Source organism: Pipistrellus kuhlii, unplaced genomic scaffold (assembly GCF_014108245.1).
Source record: "Pipistrellus kuhlii isolate mPipKuh1 unplaced genomic scaffold, mPipKuh1.p scaffold_m20_p_24, whole genome shotgun sequence".
NCBI classification, from domain to species: Eukaryota; Metazoa; Chordata; class Mammalia; order Chiroptera; family Vespertilionidae; genus Pipistrellus; species Pipistrellus kuhlii.
Window position 1 is genome coordinate 9,735,897 of NW_023425523.1, and position 12,968 is coordinate 9,748,864.

At 45.0% G+C, this 12,968-nt stretch overlaps 1 protein-coding gene across 9 annotated transcripts in view; it reads left to right on the forward strand.

Moving 5' to 3' along the window:
• Nucleotides 1–12,968, forward strand: part of LOC118727187 (myomegalin) — a 136,690-nt gene that overhangs the window by 18,049 nt on the left and 105,673 nt on the right. For all 9 annotated transcript variants that reach the window (XM_045586976.1, XM_045586979.1, XM_036452707.2 and 6 more), the window contains exons 2-3: nt 6,825–6,880; nt 7,582–7,733. In XM_045586976.1, coding sequence (XP_045442932.1) covers nt 6,853–6,880; nt 7,582–7,733 — 180 coding nt within the window. In that variant the 5' untranslated portion in view covers nt 6,825–6,852. The remainder of the gene's footprint in view (nt 1–6,824; nt 6,881–7,581; nt 7,734–12,968) is intronic.

A 12,968-nucleotide genomic window follows, 5' to 3' on the forward strand; every position in this document is an offset into this window, starting at 1 on the left:
AAATACTTGGAGAAATTTGGCTAGAAATAGGGAAGTATAAAATAATATATGACTCACTTTTTAGAATGGGACTTAGATTAAAAAGTCGTATTTGCCACTTCCCTTTTAGGATTTTAGTCATTTGTCATATGGCATCTGTTTATACCAGTAGTCACATACTCAAGTGTGAGCAAACTTGTGTCAGGATTTGACTCTGAATTCCATCTCCTTCCCATAGCACCACTGCTCATCGTTCCTCTCACCTCACTTTTTAGGTCCTTTCCCTGGAGTCGAGGCTCATTTACCCAGGAACTGAGTGGGTACAAATAGGGTGGACAGGACAGAGTAAAGGTTTGGAATCAGACAGTAACCGTGTTCAAGTTTCTGAACCCACTAGCCAAATAGCTGATCCTGGGCAAATTACTTCATCCTTCTACGTCTCTTATTTCTGCGAATGTAAAAGTGGGGGAGCAGTGCCTGTTTTACAGGATTTTGTGTGGACTGAATGAGATAACGCCTGGAAAATACTGAGCACTCAATACATTATGGTGGCAGCATTGGTGGTGGATGGTGGTAGTCGTCTAAATAATGATGATGGTCATGGAATTGGAGATTAGTGTTGAGGAAAATTCCCATGTAAGAAAACATGTTGAACTGTCAAGCTGTGCACACACAGACCAGAGACTGTTACCTCTTGACAACCTTTGTTTCTAAGTTGGCACTGCTTGTGAAACCCTACCATGTACAAGCTCTCCATCTAGAGCTTCACATAGTAAAGAAAGTAGGCCATAGTTCTCCTCCTTCAGGCCCTTTTATATGTGCAAAGATTGATTGTGAGTATAAACTAAGAATAGGAAGGATCAAATTTTTTTAAACTACTTTTTAAAACAAAGTGTTTTTATTGACTTTTAGAGAAAGAGGAAGGGAGAGGGATAAAGAGCTAGAAACCATTGATGAAAGAGAAACATCATCAATCAGCTGCCTCCTGCCCGCCCCCTACTGGGCATGTGGCCTGACCAAGAATCGAATCACTACCTCTTGGTTCCTGGGTTGATGTTCAACCAGAGTCACACTTGCTGGGTCTGAAAGATAAATCTTGGAACATTAGGAAGATTTCTTTTCACTTGAACCAGAATCTAGCAACTCATGTCAAGTGAGCTTTAAGAATATGAGAATTAAGAGAAAATGTGTGTTTGGGTCAGTGCCTAATGTTGGAGAGGACCATTTGTACTTAGAAAGGTGCTGGAGGAAATGATTAGAGCACAATTCGACAGCATTAGAGCATCAGAGGGTAGCGGATGGCTTTGGGAGGAGCAGCTGTTTTCCGATCATTCGCAACCCAAACACCCTGGAAAACGACAGGCAAAGCTAGTAAATAGGAGATATTGAATGTCGAATAGTTTGAGTCCCAGTGTCTTCATAACTGTGTATGAGCAAATCGTGAAAATGTGGGTAATATACCATGCAGAAATTAAGTAGCTGAACAGCCGGTGGGTGGGTTGCACTTGGAAAATGCGTGGTTCTTCAAATTAAGCAGAAGAGTGTCCTGATAAAAATTAATGAGTGTAATTGGTGTCAGTATGAACAGATTAATGAGGTAGGGAGAAAGGATGAGGCTCATTGAGGGACAGTGTAGTTCATTTATACTGGAAAAGCTACATTCAAGGTAAAAGCATCTTGGGGGAAAGATTGCCTATGTCCATGTATGCAGGAGAGCTATAAATGTCCTGGCGAAACACACACTCGCTGAGCATGAGTCATTCATAGACTCGTGTTAAAAAGAAACCTAGAAACACTTGAATTTTAGAAACTGGGACAAAAGATAAATAATTTCCCCCCAGATTTGGGTAATACAGAAGAATTTACCAACATATATTACTGCTGTGTGTGCGTGTATGTGTGTGTGTGTGTGATGTTGTGTGGGAGTGGTGGGGGCAAGCTTGGAGTCTGTCTCTTTGCACTTTGGTTTATCAGATGTCATGAATTGCAATCCCCTGCACATATACCCTGTGTTTCTTCACCATGAGCCCCTTCCCTGGGGGAGCATCAGATTCCTTACCAACCTTTTGGAGCAGCTGAGTGAGCCCCACTCTCTGGCAATAAGAGGGAACTTGAGCTGTTAATAGAATTAAAGTGATTTAAAAAAAAAAATCTCTGGAGACTACAATAATCCCATTAACTCAGAATCCATCCAAAGTGACCTCTCTATGCTTTCAGTTATTGATTCATCCCGGCAGACAGCAAGCTCAGAGTGGGTGTGGGTGGGGTGGAGAAGGTGAGGTATCTCAGGGGACCCCTAGGCATGGCCTTGCTATAAGCTGCTCCTGGTTGATCTAGAATGTGGCCTCTTCAGAGCAAGGAGAGTTGAATGTGATCCTGTCTGGATAGCTCCCCAGATATTTGGGAAGTATTAAAATGGATTTTATGCTTAAGCATCTACTAGAATAGAATTGCATGATTACTGTAAGGAACCATAGAAATTGGTGGGCTTCTTTTACAAATATTTGAGGAAATCGAAGGCCAGAAGAAAAAAAATGACATCATAAAATAGTTAGTAGCTTATAATCACAGATTAATGAAACGTGTGCTAAAGCCAATAGGTTACTCGAGACTGTGTGTTAAAGCAGACAGGCAATCTGTCTGTGCTTCATTAATATCAGGATAACAGTCTCCAAGACCTGTAAGGAGTCTGGCAAATATCACAAAGAGTTCATGAGTCGGGAAAGAGGGACCGTGACAAACTGGAGAATACACCTGCTCTGTTTAAAGGTGGCAGGTTATCTGCATGTGGGGAGGCAGGCCAAGTATTGCTAGACCCATTCATTTTCCAGGAAAAGTTAGAAATGCGTCAACTTTGTGTTGAACAAATAAAACATGTTGGATGAGCTGAATTTGGCCTGAGGAACGACCCTGCTCCCGATGGCTACCTAGGTCTATGGGCTGAGCATAAAGGAATTCGTCTAACTCATGAATAGAAGCAGCCAAGTATAAATTTTAGTCTCTACAAATTTTTCAAGATATAATTCTGGCTGATAGTTTCAATATCCAAGTAGTACGTTTATCTCCTTCATTGTTCACTCACAAGGGAAGTTTTTAATGAGAAGTGGAAAAGGGAAGAGGCAGGGGGCCTGGAAGGAACCACCAACTGGTGATCTGCTTTTGAATAATCAAGAATTGGCAGGCAGTGTGTGTAAACGAATGTGTCCTTTCTGGCACCTTCATGTCCATCTGGAAATTAACAAAGTGAAGATGTGTGCCAAGATCCAGACCTGACCCAGTGAACAAAGAACAACAATTTCTGAACAAATGCCTCCCTGTGCATGGCTTTTTAAAAAGAGAAGCTCTCTAAATCTCTGTCTGCAGAATTATTTTCCCAGCAACCAACTGGGAGTATCCAAGGTTTAAGGAATAAGCTACATGTTGAAAGCATCTCATTGTAGGATTATTGCAATGCTCTCTCTGTTTCTGCCTTCCCCACCCAGCTAGTCTGGAGTCAGAACAGTAGCCAGCCCTTTTAAAACATTCGTCACTCAGTTCATCTCTTTTTTAGACGCACAAGGCTCCAGGGGCTAACTGCCTCTCAGTGTCCCAAAAGGCTTGAAATAGCCTGCTCCTGTCCAGCCTTCCCATCACTCCCTGACCTCACCTCCTGCTACTCGCCACGCGCTCACTCTGCCCAGCCTCACTGGCCTCCTTGCTGTTCTAAAACCACTCTGGAGTGCTCCCTTCTAAGAGTCTTAGCTTTTGATGGTCTCTGCTGCGAAGATTCTTCCCCCAATACCCCACTGCTATCCTTGGTGCTTTTCAGAGAAACCTTGCCTACTGAAAACCCTCACACATACCCCATTGCTTCAGCACTCCCTATCCTCATCTCTACTTTAATTTAAAAAAATATATTTTATTGTTTTTTTACAGAAGGGAAGAGAGAGTTAGAAACATCGATGAGAGAGAATCATCAACCAGCTGCCTCTTGCACACCCCCTACTGGGGATGTGCCCGCAACCAAGGTACATGCCCTTGACTGGAATCAAACCTGGGACTTTTCAGTCCACAGGCCGATGCTCTATCCACTGAGCCAAACCGGTCTTGGCTCTACTTTAATTTTTAAAAGTATAATACTTGTCCCAAGTTTCTAACTATACATTTTCCTTTTGTTTCCCCTTTTCTCTAAGCTCCATGAGTGCAGGCAGGTGTGTGTGTGTGCTTTTTGTTGTTGTTGGTTATTTTTGTTTTGTTTTGTTTTGTTTTTGTGTGTGTGTGTTTTAATATATTCTATTGATTTTTTACAGAGAGGAAGAGAAAGGGACAGAGAGCTAGAAACATCGATGAGAGAGAATCATTGACCAGCTGCCTCCTGCACACTCCCCACTAGGGATGTGCCTGCAACCAAGGTGCATGCCCCGAACCGGAATCGAACCTGGGACCCTTTAGTCCACAGACCAACACTCTATCCACTAAGCCAAACCAGTTTCAGCTGGGTTTTTTTTGTTGTTGTTGTTGTTTGTTTGTTTTAAATGTTTTTATTGATTTTAGATGGAGAGAGAAACATCAATGAGAGAGAAACATCCATCCACTGCCTTCAGCATGCCCCCTACTGGGGATCAAGCCCATGACCCGGGCGTGTGCCCTGACCGGGAATTGAGCCAATGACCTCTTGGTGCTCAACCATCTGAGCCACACCAGCTGGGCAAGCACTGGCATTTTTGTCTGTTTTGTTCAAAGTACATTTGTGCCTAAAAACATAGTGGGCGCTTGACAAGTATTTGTTAATAATTTTGAGGTACCCCTCCCTTCTCTGCTAGGGATGGTGATCTTGTTGTGCTGGATAGATACACCTCTTGCACTGAATTTTGGTGTTTTTAGCATTTCCATTAATAGACTTTGATTTCTATGTCAATTCTACTTCCTAAACATGTCTTGAATATTTTGCTTTTCTCCATCTCCAGGTCTTTTTCCTTGGTTAAAACCATCACAACTCCTTGCTTTCCTCATCTACCCTTGTTTCCTCCATGCAGTATCACTCAACAGTCAGAACGATCTGTCTGAAATTGAAACCTGGTCATTTACCATTCATTCCCTGATTTAAAATCCTTCCGTTTCTATTGCCCTTCATATAAAACTCAATATCCTTACCCTATCCCACAAGGTCAGACAAAGTCTGGTCCCAATCAGATTTTCTCTGCTCCTTTCCGACTCGGGTTCTTTGCCATTTCCTCATGTTGGAATACTCTTCTGTTTCCATTTTTCATCTGGTTGACATCCTCTCTCTCTCTCTCTCTCTCTCTCTCTCTCTCTCTCTCTCTCTCTCTCTCTCTCTAAATCCTCACTCGAGAATATTTTTCCTTTTTCTTTTGCTGCAAAAAGCTTTATTGTTTTGTTTGGACTGATGCATGGGAGTGGGCTTCAGGGTGGTTAAAAGAATGGCTAGTAGTTTCAGGAAGAGGCTCAGGTAAAAGCCAGACACCAGGGGATGCAGAGGGGCCTCTCACAAGTTGCGCTTGTGGGTGAGTCTTCTGAAGAGATACGCCCCCCGCCCAGCCTGGGGGCCAGGGGCCTGCGGAGGTGAGGCAGGTGTCTCCCATCTTCTTGATGAGTTTCACCTCCTCGCCCAGAAGTGGTGCTCAGGAAGTCACAGAGATGAGGTCTGCACGGGTAGAACCCAGGGCCTGCCGCTCCAAAAGGGCCTGGCTCAGGTTCCTCCCCAAGGCCAGGGCGGCCTCCATGGCCGCCTGAGTGTTGCCCACTCATCCTGGGAAGGCTTCAGCATGTCCTGGAAGAGGATGTGGCCGCCACGCTTGCTTTGCATCTTTAAGAGATGCTCAGCACCCTTACACTTCTTCTTAGCCAACTCTCGGAAGAAGTGGCCCTGCCCTCGAGAGCCACATTGTCTCAGTAAAAATGGAAGCCCAGAGAGAGGAAGGTGCAGGAGGCCCGCAGAGGCAGGGTGGTTGACGGCAGCCTCCACCTTGGTGGAATAATTCTGACAAATTTGGGAGCTCATGGCTGTTCCGCAATAAGGAGTTAAGGCGAAGAAAAAACCAAAAACCAAAAAAAAACCAGTGTGTGGCTGATCCCGCAGGTGGTTCTGAAGGTGGTGACTGGATAAGACGCAGGAGAGTGGTCGGAGGCTGAAAGAAGGAACATCCCTGGATCTGTTGCATCCAAACACTGTTGTAGCAAGAGACAGATCCGGGACCGACGATATTTTCCTATTGATCTTTAAAGAGAATGGAAGAAAGAGGGAAAGAGAGAGAAATGTCCATGTGAGAGACACACAACGATTGGTTGCCTCCTGCACACATCCTGGCCAGGGCCTGGGCCGGGGAGAAGCCTGCAACTGAGGTACATATCCTTCACCGGAATCGAATCCGGGACCCTTTGGTCCTCAGGCCGATGCTCTATAACGGCTCGGGCAGTGGTCGGCAAAGTGGCTCGCGAGCCGCGGTTTGCCGCTCTGTTGACTAATGAATTTGCCGACCACTGGGCTAGGACATGGTTGACGTTCTCTTCATCTCAGTTTTAATGTCCCCTTTTCTGAGTTTCTCTCAGTCTCTCTACTAGTTAATTTCCGGTGCATTTTCCTCCATAGCATTTGCCACTTGGTGATTCAATACTTGGGGAATTGTTTAGTCTGTGGCCATCTCTAGGTGTGCTTCTTGAGGATAGACAGGGTTTGTCTTTGCAGCCCCAGCGCGTAACACTGTCCCTGACACACAGGAGGAGGTTAGTGAGTGCTTGTGGAGAAATACATGAAAACAGAACACAAGTGTCTTGTTGCCCCAGGGTTTGGGGACCGGGTAGAGCGTTTTATTTGTTTCTCATGAATTATTTGTTTCTCTTTACAGAGATTATTTTGCAGAGGATGATGGGGAGATGGTACCCAGAACACCTCATGCAGTAGGTAAGGAAGCCATGGGCCCTGTCTTGTTAAATTCTGGGTTTCCTGCTGGTCATAAATCCCTTGAATCACCAACCTTTAAATTCGCCATGGCCGTGTCCTCAGACTTTTTGTTAATTTTCAAACATGGCCCTGTGGCATGTAACTCCTCACCTGGTGAGCACATGCATGTGAACTCTTTAGACTTGTAATGATTCTGTAATTGCAAGATTAAAGTCACTTGTAAATTGATTAAAATGGAGTCTTCCAGAAACCTTCACTGAAATAGACCATTAACATGAGAATAATAACAGTGTCAAGCTCACAAGTGGGAAAGAGCTCTCAGAACAGAGCCCGTGAAGGAATAAGCACCCACTAAATATAGTTATTGATGTGTTCCTAATACTTTCTCATCATTACTGCTCTAACAGTAGCCAGAGATCTGCCTACATGACAAACCCCAGGTGAAGATAGCTCTGTCTTTTCAGGTTTTCACAAAAACTTCCTCATGTGAGGATTTCCCTTTGCTAAGTGATCTGCCTTTTTCATACCAGCCTCAGAGCACAGAGAGTTCATATGCAGGATGTGGGGGAAAGCTTATCATGTGAACATGCCAGGGACTTCAGAGTCACTTAAAACTAGTATTTGGTCTTGCTTGTGTTCATCTACAATGATCACGGGGCCGCCATTGTGTGACATCATCTGTGGTTCTGTTTCCCTGGCAGCTTTTCTCAGTGACACTAAAGATCGGGGCCCTCCAGGGCAGTCACAGGCCTGGAGAAGTAGCGAGAAGGTCCCCTTTGGGCAGGCACATTACCTGAGAGCATTTGAAAAAGCCCCTCCGGTGCAGACCCAGGCTCTCCGAGACTTTGAGAAGGTAAGTCATGTGGGTGGGGAGTTGTTAATCCCAGCTAGGAGTTGTCCCATGGGTAGTGATGGCTTATAAAACTATGACCCATGGCTTGCTCTGGTGTGGGTTTTCTTACCATAATGGTGCCTCTCGTATGAGCATGTGCCCCAATAAGCACCTGCCCTACTAGCTGTGTGCTGAGCGCCGTGGTCTGTGGGCAGTGAGTGGCCTGAGGCAGCGATTTTGCTGCTTTGCCATTTTTACCCCTGGTTTACTTCTCAGATCAATTCAGGAGGATTATATATATATATATATATATATATATATATATATAATTGATTTTTTACAGAGAGGAAGGGAGAGGGATAGAAAGCTAGAAACATCAATGAGAGAGAAGCATTGATCAGCTGCCTCCTGCACACCCGCTACCAGGGATGTGCCCACAACCAATGTACATCCCCTTGGCCGGAATCGAACCTGGGACCTTTCAGTCCGCAGACTGATGCTCTATCCACTGAGCCAAACCAGTTTGGGCAAATTCAGGAGGTTTAAATGGCACCTGAGTCCAGGGAATCCAGGCCACGTGGCTCGCATTCTTCTCTCTGTAGCTGGCTTGGGCACAGCTCTGCACATCTGGATGCTCTCTGTGGTGTGAGGTGGCTCAGTCACAGCCATTTGCTGCTCAACGAGAATCTGTCATTGTGGCTCAAAACTCCTGCTTCATCTCTTGACGTGCTCAGCACCTTGATATGTTCACCCTTAGAGTTGGCCAAGCCAGATGACGAATCATGTAAATCAGGACCCCAGCTCCCTGTACCCTGGACTGATCCCAGCAAGGCTGCACAATAGAACCCATCTTCTGACATTTCTACAGCCTAGAAAGAGCACCCAGGATTTCTTACACCCCTGTATGCTAAAAATAGAAATAGTTCTATGGTGCCCCCTGGGGGTTACCCAGGTATCAGGCCACACACCAGGACTGTGTAAATGGACTCAGATCTGTGGGTGTCTTCTATTCTTGAACTGATAGCTTTTGACATAAAATAATAAAATCTCTACTAAAGTCGTGTTGACATGGGTCTGCCCTGTCTCCTCTCAGTTTGTAAATAGAAATGTCCCATTAGGACCTACTGTGCATCCCACCAGATTTCCTGTGGACAGGGAAGATGCTCCATGTCCTACAGCCTTGACAATGAAACAGCTTGTTCTTGCTTTGGTTTTGTTTTCACCCAGGGTTGTCATGGATACTGGGTGTGTGTTTTTAAGGCACAGAGAGTTTGCAGGAATATTAAGTGGCTTTGAAGACTAAACCTCTGAACTGCTGTGGTGCTGGTGGTGGGAGTTGGACTGGTAACACCCAGCCCTTCCCTCTTGGTTCAATTCTGGATTCTGCATCAGCACCCAGGGGTGAGCAGAGCTGCAGGGCTCCTCAGAGCCAGGGTGGACTCTTGGAAAGCCAGTCTGCCTGCAGGTTCCTTTTGGTTGAGAGGAGATTTGGAACCTGGAAGTCAGGGTGTCACCTATCCTGACAGAATGAATGGCCGGGTGCTGTGGGGGAGGGGAAATAAAGGGCCGAGTTGGGTGACAAACAGAAGTCACCTGACATTCAGGTATGGAGATGTAAGTCCTTTTTTTCTAACAACCAGGTCTGAGATCCTGGATTAGTCCTTATTCTCAATGCTGGGGACCATGGACTGAAACCGAGGGAGGACACAGAAAAAAACCAATAGGAGATATTTTAAATTTCTCTCCCCTGTGTGTCAAGTAATACATAAGGAACAAGGGCTATGACACTTTTGTCAGAAATGTCATTGCTGGGACTAAGAATCTGTGACTTTTTCAGGGTTATGGAGTTTATTCACCACGATCATAAATCCTGATAGGTTATTGGGTCAGAAAGATTCTTACATGTAAACGGTGTTGAGAAAAACTCCTTTCATGCTTTCCCCAGCATGTCTGGGGAGAATGAGAATAGAGCAGCAGGGAGGCAGTACGATCTGCCGCCTGGTGGTCAGTGTGCTTCATAACGACCAGTCGTTCTGTCATTTGGTTGATCGCTTTCTACATGTCAGGTACTGTTTTAAGTATGTGTATTACATCAATGAGAGAGAGAGAGAGAGAGAGAGAGAGAGAGAGAGAGAGAGAGAGAGAGAGAGAGAGGTGACCAGACCAGGGATCAAACCTGAAACCTAGGTATGTGCCCTGACCCGCAATCTTTTGGTGAACGGAAGATGCTCCAATCAACTGAGCCACCCGACCAGGGCAAAACTTAATATATTTTATTTCAACTAACTTTTTAGTTCCTTTTCCTAATTTTTAGATAGATTATTATTACATCTGTTAGACCAATGAAGTGACCAAGACTCAAGTAACGTACCTAAAGCTATACTGGTTTAAAGTGACAGAACCATGATTATTCCAGTGATTTCCAAGGTTCTTAGGGGAATGAGTGGACCATTCAGAGAAAGAGAATTAGCGTGGTTTTATGTATAGAATCGAATCGCAGATGCTATAGAAAAGCTAGGGAGATGTGGGGGCCTGTGGCCGTAAGATCTAAAGGGAGACTCCACTGCTTTCTCCTGTTTACACATCTATAATAATAAAAGCGTAATATGCTAATTAGACCGAATGTCCTTCCAGATGACCTTCAGGATGAAGCCAGGGCTGCGAGGGAAGCCTGGGTCCTGGGTGCAAGTGGGAAGCTGGTGCCGGCAGCCAGGGAAGGAAGGCCTGGTCTTGCATGAATTTCATGCATGGAGCCTCTAGTCCTATATAATAAAGGGATAATATGCAAATCAACCAAATGGCAGAACGACTGGCCGTTATGAAGCACACTGACACCAGGTGGCAGGCGTTCAACAAGGAGCTGCCCCCTGGTGGTCAGTGCGCTTCCACAGGGGGAGCGCTGCTTAGCAAGAAGCCGGGCTCATGGCTGGCCAATGCAGTGGCAGAGGCGGGAGCCTCTCCTGCCTCTGAGGCAGCGCTAAGGACCCCTTGGGGGGTATCCACCCGCTGGTGTAGGCCTGCCCCAGGGAGCGGGCTAAGCCAGCAGGTGGACATTCCCTGAGGGGTCCAGGATTACGAGAGGGTGCAGGCCGGGCTGAGGGACCCCCCGGCCCCCCCACTCTCCCAGTGCATGAATGTTGTGCATCGGGCCTCTTGTTTTTAATAATGTTGTCTTGAACATGAAATTGCTTGCAAACCCAGCTGCAGTGTTTGCCTAATTATAGTGTGAAGCCGGGTTTCCCTGGTCGGCTGGTAGTCTGAATCCAGCCACAGTGAGTCAGCTGGGTGAGGCTCCACCCATCTTGGAAAAATTTTCCACTTGAATCTTGAAATCTCTGTGTGTGTGTGTGTGGTGGTGGTGGTGGTGGGTGGGGTGGGGGTAGGAGGACAAGTCCTAAAAGGGACTTTTCTGCCTTTCTGGAGATCCAATTTCTCAGTCTGGGTTAGGTGAATCTGGATCAGACCTCCGCTGGCTTTAGATCCAGCAGCTTCAGTGCTTCTTGGGAGTTTCTCTCTAATTACATCCTTGGGAAGTGAATGCTACCAGTGAAGAGCATGTTCATTAAAAACAAACAAAACTGGCAGTTAAGCCTCCCAAACCACAGTTCTCCAAGCATACTGACTTCGTTTATGCTGGTGTGTGCGGCATTCAAAAAGTTTAAATGACCCTGGCCGGGTAGCTAGTTGGTGGGAGCATCGTCCCCATCTGTCACAGTTGTGGGTTTGATCCCTGGTCAGGGCACATACAAACCTTTACCATAGAGTGTACAGAGAATCAGAACAGCAAAATGGATGTTTCTCTCTCTTCTTCTCCCTCTCTAAAAATCAATCAATAAATAAAAATGTTTAAGTTATTAGATGAGAAGGGAAGGGGGAAAATCCTAAACTTTCAGAAATCATAAGGACAGAATTTTCTGCTTTCTAAACATGACTTTTCGGGAGGATTCCAACAGTCATTCCACAGAACTTCAGAAACATTTTAATTCCTAAGCAACATTGCTAGATATATATCAATGCAATCTTTTTTTTTTTTAAAGAACTATTAATAAAAGGGCTGATTTTGAGTGGTGTAAAGGATACAGAAGATGAATACAAGTTACCATTCTCAAAGAGTGTACAGTCTGATTTAAGTCATCCAAGATTTAATTTAAATAATGGCTACAGCAACAGAGGAAGAGATCAGAAGGTTAGAACATTTGCTAAGCAAAGGTATGTCTTTAAAACCCAAATATTAGAAAAAAACATTTTAAAGTTTGTATTAATATATACATGTGTAAATATCTCTTCTTCACTCAATGAAGAAAGCTCCATCTTCTTATGGACCTTGAGGAATTTTCATTCCAGTAATCATTTCCATTCCAAAAATAATTTTTAAAAATAGCAACAAAAGTGATGATGCCAGTTAACATTGATTGAGTGCTTACAGTGCCCAGGGCTCTATGAATGCACTTGACTTGCATTATCGTGTTCAGTTCTAGCAGTAAACCGAGGTTAGCACAATCATTATCTTGATCTGTACTGAAGGTAGAGAAAGACAGTGATTATTAGAAAGTGCTGAGCTGGGATTTAAGCAGAAGTGTACTTATGTCAGAGTCTGAACTCTTTTTTTAAATATATTTTTACTGATTTCAGAGAAGGGAGAGATAGAAACATCAATGATGAGAGAGTATCATTGATTGGCTGCCTCCTGGACACCCCACTGGGAATGGAGCCCAAAACCCAAGCATGTGCCCTTAACTGGAATGGAACCAGAGACCTTCCAATCTGCAGTCCAATGCTCTATCCACTGAGCCAAACCAGCTAGGGCCAGAGACTGAACTCTTAGCCACACCGTGTTTTAATCCTCACCTGAGGATATATTTTTATTGATTTTAGAGAGAGAGGGAGAAGAGAAGAGAGAGGAGAGAGCGAGAGCGAGAGCGAGAGAGAGAGAGAGAGAGAGAGAGAGAGAGAGAGACAGAGAGACAGAGAGAGACAGAGAGAGAGAGAGAAACCAGTACACGGGGCCTTGCAAGTTATGTAAAGCACTGTAATTTTTTTCCAAGCTCTAGGAGGAACCATTGAAAAGCTTCTCAACAGGTGGATGATGTGATCAGATTTTCCCTTTAGAAGCATCCTTTTGGCTTCTGTATGGACTGTGGATTGGAGGAGTCAGTCTGAGGCAGAGAGGGCAGCAAGGAGGCTGTGGAGTATCCAGACAAAGGTTGGTAGTGATGACCCATAGGATGAGAGAAATGAACAGGTGAAAGAGAGAGA